Here is a 15,952-nt window from a genome sequence, read left to right on the forward strand (position 1 = left end):
CATACATATGTGCACATATATAATCTCTTTGTCAAAGGATATGGACTTTTTAGTCACTTTTTTTTTAGTGTGATTCCAAATTGTTTTCCAGAATGGTTGCACCAATACACAGCTCCACTAAGAGTGTATTAGTGTACCCATCTTTCTGTAATTCCTCCAAGGCTGACTATTTCCATTAGCTGTCATCTCTGCCAGTTTCCTGGATGTGAGGTGGAATGGTAGTTATTCAACAAAATTCAGTTTAGTCAACTTTTTAATAAATGCCTCCTTGGGCATGGCACTAACTATATAAAGATGAAAATCTGTAGTTCCTGTCCTCAAGGACTTTAGTCTAATTGGGAGGATTTATTATGTGCACAGATAAGTATAACACAGGTAAAATATGATAAGAGCAAAAGAGAGCTCCAGTGTAATAGAAAAATATAAGGAGAGAGATCCCTTTAAATTGGGGATGGGAGGATCATGAAGGTCCTTATGGTGAAGGTGGTACTTGAGCTAGATGTTAGAGAAAAGAATTATCTATAGGGTGCACATTCCAGGTGTCAGGTTGTACAGTATCAGAAGTAGAGACCAGATTAGGGAATAACTGGAGTCCATTTTGACTGGCAGGCAGAGTGTGGAAAGGGAAATAGTGTAGAAATAGCTTTGGAATCAGATTTAGGAGGGCCTTCAGAGATTCTAGCCTGAGGAATTTATGTTATGTTTTGTAGATGTGAAGGGAACACAGGGTTTTGAAGCAGAAGAAGAGGTGCATTAGGAAGATGAGTTTGGCAGTTACATGAAGGTACATTAGATTGGAGAAAAGGGAGAGCAGAAGCATAAACCTTAGAACTGGAAAAGGCCTTGGAGAACATCCATTCCAATCCCCCCATTTTACAGATGAGGAGATGCTGGTTGGCAAGAGTTAAACAAGTGAAGTGAATTTCCTGGAACCACACAGAGTAAAGGGCCGGGCAAGAATTCGAACCCAGTTATCCTGACACCAAATACAGGATTTTTTCTACTCCATCATGCTGCCTTTGGATTAGGACACCATTATAGTCATCTCAGTGTGGGACAGTTTGGGAAAGGAGAGCGTATTTCCTCTCAAGGTAAAAATTCCAGTCTTCTGGTCAGTTTGACCTTGAGTTGGATCCATTTCCTCTTTCTCCTTCCTTCCTCTTCCCTCGCCCTTCTCCTTCGTCTGCATCCTTTCTCTTCCTCTTCTTCCCTCTCTCCCCTCCCCCCTCCTCTTTTCTCCTCTAGTACTACAGAGGTACTAGTCCTGTGCTATTCTGCCCTGGTCAGAACGCATCTCTAATAGTGTGTTCATTTCTGGTTGCTGTGATTTTATCTTCAGTGGAATACATGAAAAAAATTGATTGAAACGGTAAAGCACTTTTTAATGTGGTTTATTCGGTACATTTATCTGGCTCCTAAACTAGGTAGCTAGCTTCAAATCCAGAGCAGATTTGTTAAGCCTTGTTTATGTCAGGCTGTGACGAGTTGTCCAGATCCCATTTCAAAACTCTCTGCGCAGGAGATTCTTGTCTTCCTTGAGTACTTTATGTTTCTGAACATTCTATTACACTTCACTATTACACCTTAAGATACTTTGTATTCTACTGGTTAACAGACTTTGCTGCCGAGAGCTCCTTCGATGCAGTGAATTCAGAAGTTCTCATTGCCAGGAAAGCTGGTTTTCTTTGGTCTCATCTGACTGGGGAGATGGGCAGTAGTTGTTTCCTTTTTTACTTGGGCTTCTAAGCCAATGAAGATTGGCTTTGATTCCTCCCAAAATTCTAGAAACTTAGTATTAAGGGAATGGTTTGCAAACATTTAGAAAAGGAAGTGGTATTACTGAGAACCAATTTAAGTTCATTAAGATTAAGTCATGCCAGGCTAATGTAATTTCCTTTTTTTGCCGAGGTTACTTTACTGGCTTAGCTGGTAGCTCAGAGGAGTACCAAAGACATCATTTACCTGTAATTTGATGAAACATTTGACAGTCCTTATCAACAATTTGAAGATACGTGGACTAGATGATAGTATAGATAGGCACATTCGAACTGGTTGAATATCAGACCCAAAAGGTAGTCATGTATTGATGGATTTCACTTTGGAGGGAGGTCTCTAGTAGAGTGTCTTAGGAATCTGTCATTAACCCTGTACTGTTCAGCATTTTATCAGATGAAGACATAAACCACATAGATAAAGACAGACAACTTCCTTATAAAATGCATAGATGGTGTAAAGCTGGGAGTGATAGCTAGCACATTGAATGATAGATGTTTTTATTGGGAGGGTTCTCGAATTTTTTTTGATTAGTGTTGGGATTTCATGATAATGAAACTCCCTCCAAGGTAGAATAACAACTGTTCTGTAATTGATAATCTTAGAGAGTTGCCTGACGGGTCAGTGAAAGATTACGCAGTTTGCCCAAGGTCACAGAACCAAGGATATATCAGAGCCAGAACTTTTTGACTCCGACATTGGCTCCCTCTCCATTAGGCTATGGTGCCTCTCAGAGTGGCAGAATTAAGAGACAAAAGCCTTCAAGAGTTAGAATAGATTATCAGCTAAGTCTCATTGCAGATTAAATTTAATTGGGATCCATGCAAAATCCTAGTTCATAGGACTTAGAACTAGAAGAGAAGCCCAAACCTCATTTTGTAGAAGAAGGGCTTCGGACCCAGAGAGGCTTAGGGAGTCACCCAAGGTCGCACTGAAGGTAAACAACACACTCAGGTTTCAGACCTCAGTTCTCAAACAGAGAATCGGATCCTCTTTCCACTACACCCACACTGTTTTTTGGGTTTGTTTTTTTTTGTTTTTGTCTTTTTTTGAAAAATCAATTGTACAAGTGCACTGTGATGGAAGATAGCAGATAGTGCCTGCAAGCAGATCTTAGTGCACTGGAAGCTCGGTGTGAGTCAGCAGTTTGATTGAACTGGAAAGCTAAGAACATTTTCGACTCCTCGGGGCGAAGCAGAGTCCAGAAGCAGGTTATTGAAGATCCCTTGTCATCTAGTCAGGCCACATCTGAAAGATTATTTGTGTTCAGTTCTGGGAGCCAAGAGTACCCAGAGAAGGGCAGATAGGATGGGTAAGGGATTCAGCGACAGGCTATATGAGAAACACTTGGGGACATTTTTCCTGGAGAAGAGAGAACTTTGGGGGGACACGTTATGCCTGTCTTCAAATAATAGTATGTGAAGGGCCGGCTCATGTGATCTCATCTATGGAGACAGCATATGTGAAATGCTTTGCAAACCTTAAAGCACTCTTTAGAAATATGCTAGCTTTTATTATGGCAGAAGGATTGAACTTGTTGTGCTTGGCCCAAAGAGAGAAGTAGAAGGAAGACAGGACGGGGCAGTTGATTTGACAGTATAGAGCCTGGTTTGAATCCCAGTCTGCTACCTTTTACCTTTGTGACTGTCTAACCTCTCTGGACCTCAGTTTCCTCATCTGTAAAATGAGACCCTGGGAATGGGCTCGTGGATTCCCTGGCACTAAAGATTTTTTTTTTTAAGTGGTAGCTGGAGGGATGTCATAGAGAGAATTCCTTTTTAGCTACAAAATGAGCTTAATGACCTCCAACTGTTAGGCTCTTTTTGTGTATTTCTGGCCTGAACCAGAGTGGTGGGAGTAGCAAGGAGGGTATGTATGCAAGAGCATTTGCAAAGATGGAATCTACAGGAGTTGGCAGCTGATTAGAGAATGAGGAAGAGGAAGAAGTTTGGAAGAGGTTTTGAGTTGTGTTGTCTGGGACCATCAACAGAATAATGAAGAGAATGAGGGGAAGATAATTCAGTTTAATTCGTATTGAGTTTCAGGGGCTGTTGGAACATCTAGGTGGATGTGCTGGGAAGCTGTTGAAATTTTTGACTGAAGGTCTATATTTAGAAGTCATCCACTTAGAGATAGAGGATCCTTAGAATTGTGAGAGCAGATGTGATAATCCAAGATAGAGAGAGAAAAGAGAAAGAGCCAAGGACTGGATGATCTTCTAATAACCTTCTTGGATCTAAAATTCTTTTTATATGGGACAGGATCCAGTACAAAGCTTTCTGTTTGCAAATAGAGATCTCCCTTCATATCCACGCATTAATCCATATTCTTTGTTTAAGGATGCTCAATTATATGTCCACCTCTTGTGCTATCCAACCCACATTCTTCCATCTTGTCTGGAAAGATAGATTGAGAGACTTTTTCGCAAATGTGCTGAAATCTAGATCTGCTATGTGGTCAACTAAAATCTTGCTTGTAAAATCAAGTATCCTTTAGCTCTTTAATTAGTAAGACACAATGTACTTGCATTTCATAAACATGTGTGAATTAACTATACACAATCTGGCATGTTCTATCATGGTTTTGTCCTTAGTATTTTTAGGCAATACGTAAGAAGCTAATAAATGATGATCCTTCCCGATAGAACTGCATGTGGGGTGTTGTCAACAAATGTGTTCCTGGTCTTTATTCTCAACAATTCATTCCAGTGAGTGGAGGAAAACAATGACAAAGATTATTCCAAACTCTAATCCCCACATCATCTATATTCAGTTTATCAAGGGATTAAAATTAAAAAAAAAAAAAACTATTGAATATGAGTAGTCTGAGTATCTAGGAATTCACTGAGTCATACTGTGAAGAGTTTTAGATAGAATTGTTCAGTTGCCCAGCTTTGCTAGATCACCATGTCTTCCCTCTAGGCTGGAGATAGATTTTCTTCTAGATCTGTGTGCAGCCTTCTGACTTCAAGTGCACTCTGACTCTTTCACTTGACTGTTTTTCCTCTACGTGAAGAGGGAGAGGGAAGATAATTAAAAATTCTTCTTTAAGAGGTAATGACTATTAATATGAAGTTTTCAAAATAATTGAAAACTATAAATGACCATGTGGATAACTGCTCCAAATTCAAGTACTGGTTTTACCCAACACCCTACAAAACAGTAAAGATGGCAAAAATGGAAAACAGTCAATGTTGGAGGGCTGTGGGAAGACGGGCATACTCATATACTGCAGGTGGTGTTGTGAATTGGAGCAGCCATTCTGGATAACAATTTGGAATTATGCAAGAAAATGACTAAACCGTTCCTACCTTTTGACTCAGAGATCCTGTTACTGGGAGGTCTAAGACAAAAATAAGTTCCAGTATAAACCAGAATATTTATAGTAGCATGTTTTGTTGTAGCAAAGAACTGGAAACAAAGTGAGCACCTATCATTTGGAGAATGGCTGTATTTGGAGAATTGTGTATATATTAATGTAATGTTATTATGTGGATAGAAATGAGGGATGTGGGGAATTCAGAAGCATGGGAAGATTTGTAAAAATTGTTGCAGAATGAAACAAGTATAGAATTGTAGATTTAGAGCTGAAAGGAATCTTGAAGACCATCTAGTTCAACTTCCTCATTTTAAAAATTCTACTTTATTGATATCTTTTGCTTTTATATTACTTTTCTTTCTGAATATACTCATCCCCTCTCTCCTGCCCTTCAAGGCACTGCTTACAGGAACAGGTAAGAGGGAAAAAAAAGTTCAGCAAAACCAACCAATAAATTGTGTTTGACAGTATATATAATATTCCATGGCCATAATCCCCCATGTCTGTAAAGAGGGGAGGAAATTGATTTTCTCAGTTCTTCTATTGAGCCACGCTCAAATATTGTAATTTTCCAGGGTTCAGTTTAGGTTATTTATTCTTTATGTTTCTGTTTCCATAATCATTATGTACAGTTTTCCTGGTTCTGCTTTCTTCGTTTTTTTTTTTTTTAATCAGCTCAAATAAGTCTTCTCATGCTTCTCTGACTACAGAAAAATACTCCAGAGATGACCAGGGTGTAAAAACAAAAGATGTCAGTGAAACTTGCTTTTTAAGAAAAAGCTGAACTATAATAGAAGTGGACTATACACCAGTTCCTGAGGGCGTGTAGGTCATCTAAGGAGTAAGCTATTTGAGGACTGCAGAGTCAACAGCAAAATTCATATGATCATGGAATCCAGGAGGTGGAAGGGACCTGAAAGGTCATCTAATTTCCAAGCTTTACCTAAAGCATGAATTCCTCTATAACTTCATGTGATCAACTCATTTCTACTTACATACCATCCAGTACTTAAATCCACTTAAGTACTTCCAATACCTAGATAGAGCCAAATGAGGTGAAAGTCACTGCCTCATGCAATAGTCTATTCAGTTTTCTGGAAGTTAGAAAGTCCTTCCTTATTGGAGACTGAAGTTGGTTTCCCTGTAACTTCTGTCGTTCTGTCCTGGATATGTTTTAGCCAAAGCCTGTCCTTCACGCATCACTCAGGTGTTTGAAGTTGGTGATCATGTCCCTCTAAGTCTTCCCTTGACTGAAATTTCCAAGATTTCGTTGAAAAGTAAGCAGTTTTTCCCTTGTTCCCCCATAACGACTCACATTTTTATAGTTCTCACAGCAACCCTGTGAAGTAGTTATTGTAGGTATTATCCTCACCTTTTAGTGTTTCTTCAGTGGTTTCAGTCATGTCTGACTCTCTGTAACCCCATTTTGGGTTTTCTTGGCAAAGATACTGTGGTGGTTTGCCATTTCCTTCTCCAGCTCATTTTAAGGAACTGAGGCAAACAGAGTTAAGTGATTTGTCCAAGGTTACACAGCTACTAAGTGTCTGAGGCTGAATTTGAACTTGGGTTCTCTTTACTCTAGGGCCAGCACTCCATCCACTGTGCCATCTACCTGCCCACTGTACAGATAAGGAAATGGAGTCTCAGAAATGAAGTAATTTGCCAAGTCAGAGTGAAGTCTTAGACACAAGTATTCTGACTCAAAAGACAAGGCATTTTTTATTTTATCGTGGTGTCCTTAACTGAGAACTTTTAAATTTGTTACAGTGATCCACAGATGCTGCTTTTTCCGTGAAGCTTTCCCTTATCTTTTAGCCAGAAGTGACTTTTCCCCTTTTTCAAAGCACTTTGTCCTTTTCTTATGTGCACATCATGTACATCACAGTCTATTTTGTATTGTAGTTATATGGGTTACACAACTGATTTCTCTCGCTAGACTATATATAGGCTCCTTGACGAGAGGGACCTTGTTTTATTAGTCTTTGTACCTCTGGCAATACTTAGCACAGTGTCGTGTGTAGTAAGTCTTAATAAAAAATTTAATGAACAAATACATAATTAAGATTTTACTATTGGCATTAAAGCCTCTAAGCATTGTGTAACCTTTTAAAATGTTTTAATAAATTTAATACCTCACTAGACTCATCTACCTTTTTTCTCCTCTATTTTCAGGGTAATTCCAATAACATTGCCACAGTGGATATTTCAGCAGGCTTTGTTGGCCTAGACCACTATATCGAAGTACCAGCTATGTTCCTCACAGCCTTTGCAACATATGTAGGACCTATCCTTTGGGCCATTCACTTACTGAGTTTTTTGAGTTCAGAAAACAACAGGTAATGACTTATTTTAACTACAAATCTGATAATAAAGTAACTAGAATTAAGAATAACACTTGCATTCACAGAATTATGTGAGTTAGAGTTGGTGGGGACTTTAGAGATCATCTAACCTGGAGTCCATGAACTTGTCTTTTTTAATATTTCAGTAATCATATTTCAGCATGATTGGTTTCCTTTGTAATCGTATGAATTTTATTTTATGCATTTTAAAAAAAAAATTCTTAGAAGGGGGTCTGTAGGCTTCACCAGATTCCTGAAGGGATCCATGACACAAAAAAAAAGGTTAAGACTCCTGATGTAGACCAATTTTATTTTATGAATGAGGGAAATCAAGCCCAGAAAGGAGAATTACATTGCTCAAGGTTAGGGATAGGCAGTAAGTAACCAGAGCCAGAATTGGAACCTAGGTCCAAGTCTGGTGTTCTTCCTCCAACGTGCAGCCCATCCTTTACCTTCACAGTAGTACTAGGGAGCCCACAGGATTTTTTTTTCCAGACTAGCTATTCATGTCCATTGTTCCTGACTGTTCTATATAACAAGAAGGAACCGTTAAGCAACAAGGGCTTGGGAGACTTCTACCTATGAGACATCCAGGTGTGGTAGACGGAGGTACCTGGTACCTCCAGAATTGGATCATCCTCCCCCTGAAAGAGCTTTCCATGAGAGCTCTTGGCTACACCCTAGTCTGCTTATCTCTGTTAGTTCTTTGGCCTCAACATTAGTCAGCCTGGCTTCTAAGTGCAGAGGAGACGAGACATATTCAACTGTCCTCACAGATTTTGTTCTTGGGCATCTGGCTCAATGGTGAAATTTGTTCTTTACTTTTCTGGAGCATGTGAACAGAGTAATTTGAGTATCTGACTTTAAAAGCTGCGAACCCCTGGAGAATCCTGTAAGGTACCTTCTTAGGTTTCTACTGAGAGCTGCCCCGGGAGATATGTTGCATAGAATGTGCTAGAGGCTTGGCATAGATTTGGTGGGTAAATAGAGTATCTATGAGTAAGGAGACTTGACTGTGCATTTTAACTGTGTTTTTAAAAAGGTGTGTAAATCTGTGTCATTTAAAAAAGCTTATTGATCTTTTCTTATGTCACTTCCTAATTACTCTCCATTCCTTCCTCCAAAATAAGTACAATCAAATCGAATCTGCACTTGACCCTGTCTGAAAACGTCTGCCTCATTCTGCACCTCTGGTCCACACGCTCTGCCAGGAGGTGGGAGGCACGCTTCACTCTGAGTCCACTGCACTCATGACTGTTGATGGTGTTGATCAGAGTTCTGAGGTCTTTCAGTGTTATTTTTCCCGATGATATCATGGTCATCATGTACGTTGTTCTTCTCATTATATTAACTTCACTCTGCCTCAGTTCTTCCCAAGTTTCTCATAATTCTTCATAATCATCATTTCTTACGGCAGAATAATATTTCATTACGTTAACATGCTATGATTTGTTCAGCTGTTCTTCACCAGTGGGCATTTACTTTTTTCCCACCTCTTAGCTGCTACAAATATTTTTGTACATTTGGGGTCTTTCTTTCTGTCTTTGACTTCCTTAAGATAGATGCCTAATAGCTTTGCCTCTGTGTGTTAAATAAGTCAACGAAAAAAAATGTTGTTGAGTGACTATCATATGCAAGGCACTGTGCAGACTGACCTTAGGAGAGTTCCAGAGTAGTATGAGACACAGTCCTTCTTCTTAATAGTTTATAGTCCAGCCAGGGAGAAGATACACTTCAGAAATTAAAGAACAGTGCTATGCCGAATGGGTCTCACCAACTGTACTAGGTGAGTTCATAAGAAAAAGAAATCTTTGGGTACAAAAGTGGTCAGGGAAGACCCCGTGAAGTAGGCATCTTATGGCAGAGAAGATTTGGATAGGCTGAGGGGAAAAGGAAAATATATTTCAGGCAGGAGAGCATGAATTTCTCCATCCAGGTCTTTGCTTAGAGTCAGTTGTGTTTAGGGACCAGTAAGCCCACCATTCAATGGAATAGAGAATAGAAGTTGGGAAAAAGACTATAAAGTTAGAACAATGGATTGGGCCCAGATTTCAGGAGACCTTGAATGTCAGTCTAATCAGTTTAGTGAAGCAAACATTTGTTAGGCATTTAACATGCCTAAGGCACTGTTCTGAGGATTAAAAATGAAAAATGACACAGTCTGTACCCTCAAAGAGCTTCCTACCTAAGAGGTGAAGTGTTGAGTAAGTTTCTCAATCAGGGAACTGACATGACAGCTTCAGCATTTTGAAAAATTCCGTTTAACAAATATTTATATGCTAGGCATTGTGCTGTGTTGTGGAGTAGCAAGGCAGAATGGAATAGTCTTAATCCTGAAGGATTAAGAACCATTTGTGTAGTTCAGGGGATGCAATGTGTACACTGTATGTTAATACAAAGAATCTACCAAGTCATTTCAGGAGGGAGAGAGTGCTAACACCTGGGGAGACAAGCTGGTGGCATTGTGGAAGCCAACCTTCTCTGCCCCCAGGAGAGGGAAATAGACTCATTCCTATCCCTGTCCTCTTAGGGGGAACAGAGGCAAGGGGTGAGGGAGACAGCTTTGGTTCCTGTAGGCGGAATAATAGTAACTTAGAGTTATATCAGTCTCAGCGTCCCTCAAAAAGCAATAATTAATGGACTGTGTCATTGTAATTCTTTTTTTTTTTCCTAGAGAGCACTTCTGATTTCTTTTACAATTATATAGTACAGGTAGATATAGTAATTTCTTCTGATGACAGACAGTATATTCTAGGTTGAAGAAGTACAAAATTCACAGACGTTGTCCCCTGTGCATTGGGGAGTATAGATCTTCCTGAGGACCAAAACCTAGGGAGGCTTCTTTCACAAGCCCACCTGTACTGTCTTCCATATTTGGGTTTAGGGGAGACTCATTGTGTTTGATTTGGATGGTGTGTTATATTCCAGAGAATAACTGTTTTGATTTTCATAGGCTTCATTACAAGGAGTTGAGAAAAACTGGTTACTAATCCCAGTTCACGCTTCTATAGCACTTTAAGGTCCATCTAAAGCCGTTTCATGGCGACCCTGTGAGAGAGATGATATGTGAGCTTGTGTGTCCCCTCCTCCCACCCCAGCATCTTGGCAGAACAATACTGAGCTAGCTGAAGAGCTGTGCACTTGAGGTCAGATTAGACCATGTGGGCATGCCCTGGGCCATCTCTTCACCCAGGGCCTGTCCCTGCCCATTTCTGCTCCTGACAAAAAGAGATGGAGTGGTTAGCAATTAGGGTACAGACTGTCGCTCAGCATTTTTCCATTCAGATTGTGACCATTTGGGGCTAAGAATCAGAGGAGGACAGTGGAGAGCTTTTCCTCTGTGGCTTCAGGTGGTTTGGTTTTGGCTTTCTCAGAGCTGCAGTAGAGAAGTTAGCAGAATGAATCATGGGATCTCCGAGTTGAAAGGGACCGTCGGGGGCATCTAGGCAAGTCCCTTCCTGAAACCAAATTCTCTTTACAATATTCTTGACTGGTATTCAGTCCTGCTTCTAATGAAATACATTTAAAACAAGAAACTCCTGACCTTTCAAGGCAGACCGTTCCAAAGAGTTTCTGAATATTTAGTTAAGGGTCAAGTGTTTCTAATTTGAAGAGAAACCTGTTGACACGCCTCGACCTGCCCTATCAGATCCCCCTGGCTATATACCTCCTTTGGAGGGCAGGAGAAGACAGGGAGAGGTTAATAAGAAAAGGTCTAGATGGCATAATGTTCCAATTTGCAGATGACATAAAACTGGGAGAAAACACACACTGGATGACAGAGTGAGGATCCAGAAAAGTCTTGGCAGATTAGAGCATTGGACTGAATCTGCTAAAATGCCTTTCAAGTATGGATGAATAGAATATCTTACACTTGGGTTAAAAAATCAGGTTCACATGTACAAAAAAGGAAACATGGTTAAACAGCAGAAAAAGTACTGAGGATTTTAGTGGACCACAGGTTCAGTTGGACCAGCAGTGCCATGGGGCAGCCACAAGAACCTGTGTGTTCCTGGGCTGCCTTAAGATAGGCATAGTTTCTGACAATGAAGAGGGTGGTGGTGCTGGTCAGACAATGTCTCAGGTGTCAGGTTCAGTTGTGGGTGCCATTGTTTAGGAAGATCATTGGGGAGAAGCAGCCGCATAGCATGGTGAGTAGACAGAGTTGGGAAGACCTAAGCTGAAATTAGACCTTTGATCCAGACTGTTGTGTGATGCTGGAGAGGTCATTGAACCCCTTGGTGTCCCCAGATAGCACTGTACAACTGGGAGTCCCAGAGCAGCTGCTGAACTGCGTTCATAGAAAGAGTAAGGGCCCTCTTCCAATGAAGTCACTTGAAGTCCCAAGTCCAGTCCAGAAAGGGGTGTATGGGGCCATTGATAACTGGAGAGAGTCCAGAGGAGGCTGCCAGAATTGTAGAGGGCCTCAAGTCTGCGTCCTTCGAGGATCGGTTGAAGTGATTGGGGAGCTTTAGTCTTGAGGGGAGGAGAATAAAGGTACATGAGAGGTGCCTCCAGATTGTTGTAGGTGTTATGTGGCAACATGAAAGGGAGATGAGGCTTGCTCTTGGCCTCAGAGGACAGAAGCAGGAACCAGGTTGTGAGGTGGGGAGACGAGGGGAGGTAGCACAGAGACAAACAGAGGCCTGATGTTAGGGGAGTGCTCTGCGCTAGAGTGCTGCACAAGTGGGATGGGGCAGGCTGCCTTGTGAGGGGGGTGGCTGGATGCTTTTGGGCTTCATTGTACAGAGAATTCCTCTTAGGTAGAAATTGGTCTAGAGAGGTCCCTACTATCTCTGACTTCTGTGAAGGATACAAGATGCTAGGATGTCAGGAGCTTGGGGTGGGGCAACTGAGAGGGAAAGTGGAACTTCCAGTGTTCCCTGGAGGCCACAGGAGGACCCACAAGCTTTTGCTCTGTGGCACTATTTAGAAATATCAGCCAGCAGGCTCCGGATGAGTGTTGGTCAGTCTGAAGGTTGAGAGCTTGAACCGGAAGCAGTGGTTGTGGGAGCGTGGAGAGAGCTAGAGCTTGTGAGGCAAATGGCTCTGGTTGTAGGTTGCTGTGAGAATCATTCCCATGTAAAGGTGGTTTCAGTGGGTGTGTGTAGAAGAGTGAGTCGGGGCGTGCCTGAGGAAAACGAACAGTTTGGGAACTCATCTGTGTATCCAGACCTGGTGGAGAAAGACGGGTTAGGCTGACAGTTGTCCATCTGTTCCCTTGCTTCTTACAGCATATCCCAGCCAGGTAGGAGTAATATATACTAGCAGGGTGTGAGAAAGGCCTAAAAATGGTAATGGCTGTGTAAAGTGGAGAGATGACAAAAGAGAAAGATGTTACGGAGCTAGAATCGACAGAACATGGCGACTGGTTAGAAAAATCTCTAAGATAGATTCTTTATCATACCGCATAGCAGAATCATTAATTTCTGAGTTCTTCCTGGCCTGGTGTTGGGGGCAAGGGTTTGGTATCCTCAGGCTTGGGGCATTGTGATTGTTTTGTGACAGAGGTATAGAGAATTTTAAAACTCAGACTTCTGGATGGGACATTCGACTTGGCAAGGGATTCATTGCCCACTTCTTCTTAGGAATTCACTGATCAGTACACATGGGCAGGGCCCCAGAATCTAGTTCAAGGCTCAGGGCTCAAGCAAACTTCCTCCCATCGCCTCCCCTGGTGTCTTACAGATGGTTTTCCACCAGCTTTTGTTTTCTCAAAGCAGAATTTTGCTTAATCTGTTTCTTTCTAAAAAGGCTTTTTTTTTTTAAATGGAAAATTTGAATCAGTGTGTTCTATTCTCTGGCTGATCATGCAGGTCATATGCAGAACCACTTCTTAAATCTGAGAATCATCTGCCTGCAAATAGAACAATCCAGAATTGTGTCAGTAGACAGGGAACAAATGCTTTCTCAACAAAATCATTAAGTGCCTCCTGTGTGCAACACCCTGTGCTGTGCACTGAGGACACTGATCCTGCCTGCAGAGAGCTTCCATTCCACCAAAGGAGATATAACACACAGGCAAGATAGCAAAATAAAACAGAAAACAAAACAAAACCAAGGTAGTTTAAGGAGGGAGAGAGTGCTGATATATGGGGAAGGGGTCAGGAAAGGCTTTGAGTGGAAAGTATGACACCTGAGTAGAGCCTTGAAGGAAGCTAAGGAGTCTAGAATGAGGTGGGTATTCTGGGTGGAAAAGGCAGAGTCTGGGAGGCACAGAAACCGGAGATAGAATGCCGAGTTTGGAAACAGTTTGGCCAGGACATAGAGCGTATGAGGGGGAGTATGGAATGTCTTGAAAGGCAGGTTGCAGGTAGATTGGTAGGGCTTTATATCCTAGACTGAGGAGTTTGTATTTTGTCCTAGAGGCGGTGGGAGTTCCTTTTATGGGTATGGGGTTAGCTGAAAAGAACTCTGAACTCTTTTCCAGCTCTGAAATGTGAGTCTGGTGAGATTTTTGTGCAAGGAAATGGCCCCATGAGATAGATGCCAGAGGAATGTGATTTTGGCAGCCATGTGGAAGATGGGATGGAGAGAAGAAAGACCATGAGCGAGGAAAGACTGGGAGCAAGGAAAACAATTGAAGAGCTCACAGCTTTGCATTGATCTAGGAGAGGGATGATGAGGTCATAGGGCTGTAAATAAAAGGAGATAGATGTGAAAGATGTTGTTGAGGTAGAAATGACAAATTATGGCAACTGATTGGATGGGCGGGGAGGGAGAAGGAAAAGTCAAGGATGATTCCCAGAGTATGAAACTTGGGAGTGATGGTGCCCTCAACAGAAACAGGGAAATTTAAAGAGCAATGGGTTCAGCAATGAGTTCTGTTTGGGAAATGTTGGATTTTGAGGTGTCGCCAGACATCCTGGGGGGGTTGGTCCAGCAGGTGATTGTTGATGTTCAGCAGAGAAATGGGGCAGCCCTCCCCCCTCCCCTAGAGTGAGCATTACTAGTTACTAAGGACTTAGACATTATTTTCCTGGGTGGTTTCATGACATGAGACAGAGAGAGATAGACTTTCTAGCAGTAAATTTGGAGGTGAGAAGTCCAGTCCAAACCCAGTCCTTGAAAAGGGCCAAGATAGGGCACTAACTCTCACTAATTGATGATAGCTCTTCTCCCACACTTTACTGCTCCTGTACAGACTCCACTGTCATTGCATATACTGTTTGGAATGGAAGAAGGTAACGAGGGATGGGAAATAGCTCGAGAACTTCTTTGGTTCATAGAGTACAGGAGGAAAATCTTGTATTGCTACAGAAAGAGCCCAGTCACTATTTCTCTCGCTCCTATCCCCAGCTTGGCAAGAAGAACCCTAGGAAAGGTGAGGAGGGAATCTCTGTGCGCTCTGCATAGGTGCAGCATCTTCCTGTACTTCTGAAGCATTGGGCGTGGGAGATGGAGCAAGGAGCCCGCTGTAGCATCCCAGAGTCCACCTTTCTACCGAATCAGTGCAATTTAGCAAAAATGATTAAGCAGCTACTTTATGCTAGACATTGGGGAAAATCAAAATAAATGAGTGTGTGAACAAGACTACTGACCAACATTATCCCAATCACATAGCAGACATGGAGCTATACCCTGTAGGAGTTTGAATTTGTAGAAGTCCACAGCAATCGCTATAGTATATTGAATTAGGACATAACCCTGAGACTCTTTACTACTAGGCAGTAGTTCAGAGAGGACAGTCCACTGGTACTTTACATATGTGAGAGTCACACATGTACAACCAGCCTGCCTGCAAATGATCCCTGATATTGTCAGTGAAAAAGTACAAGTTTATCCCTTTGCTTTTTAGCCAATGCTATTTGTTGTCCGTGTACGACTAGTTGGAGATGTAAGATATATTCTCATAATGATAACTTCTGTGTAAATATAGCATTTTACAGTTTACAAAATGTTTTCCCAACAACCTTATAAGAAAGATAATGTAAGTATTGTTATCCCCATTTTATAGACTTTTACAAAACCTTGAGGCTTGGAGAGGGTGATGTGCCCATGGTTACACAGCTAGTAAATGTCATGGGATTGTCTTTCCCACGGGGGAAGAGCATAGTTCAGATTAAGATTCTAGCAAAAGTCAAAGACAGAGGCTAAGCAGGGAATTGGGGGGTCTCTAGAAAACAACTTTAGGAGCATGCTTCTGGGATTGACAGTTTTATGTCATGAGAGAAATCAGCTCAAGGAAGCATTATTTTTAAGACTGCAGTACACTAGCTGGGCTCCCATTGTCAGTTCGCTGGGACTTGATGGACGCCCTGACTGCAGGGGCAGTGCTCTTTTTATTATAGATCCCTACCTCTCACCAGGCAATACATTGACTCGTCCAGTCTTTAAATAGTATAGCAGAATGCCAGAGCTGGAGGAGGGCAGGGGAGATGAGAAAGGCAGGCTCGAGAGGGATTGTTGTCAGGCCTCATGTAGGTAGTAGGACGTTTGCTGAGCCTTGACTTAAGGAAGAAGTTCTAACAGTGAGATCTGTCTACAAAATGAACCAGGCTGTCTTCAGAGGTAGTGAA

At 41.7% G+C, this 15,952-nt stretch overlaps 1 protein-coding gene across 3 annotated transcripts in view; it reads left to right on the forward strand.

The window, feature by feature from the left end:
* The window catches only part of LOC114034008 (GPI ethanolamine phosphate transferase 2-like), a 90,701-nt gene that overhangs the window by 55,782 nt on the left and 18,967 nt on the right, over positions 1–15,952 (forward strand). For all 3 annotated transcript variants that reach the window (XM_027849654.1, XM_027849653.1, XM_027849655.1), the window contains one exon: positions 7,264–7,427. In XM_027849654.1, the coding sequence (XP_027705455.1) occupies positions 7,264–7,427 (164 nt within the window). The remainder of the gene's footprint in view (positions 1–7,263; positions 7,428–15,952) is intronic.

This window comes from Vombatus ursinus, unplaced genomic scaffold, assembly GCF_900497805.2.
Source record: "Vombatus ursinus unplaced genomic scaffold, bare-nosed wombat genome assembly UNPS02007822.1, whole genome shotgun sequence".
Taxonomy (NCBI): Eukaryota; Metazoa; Chordata; class Mammalia; order Diprotodontia; family Vombatidae; genus Vombatus; species Vombatus ursinus.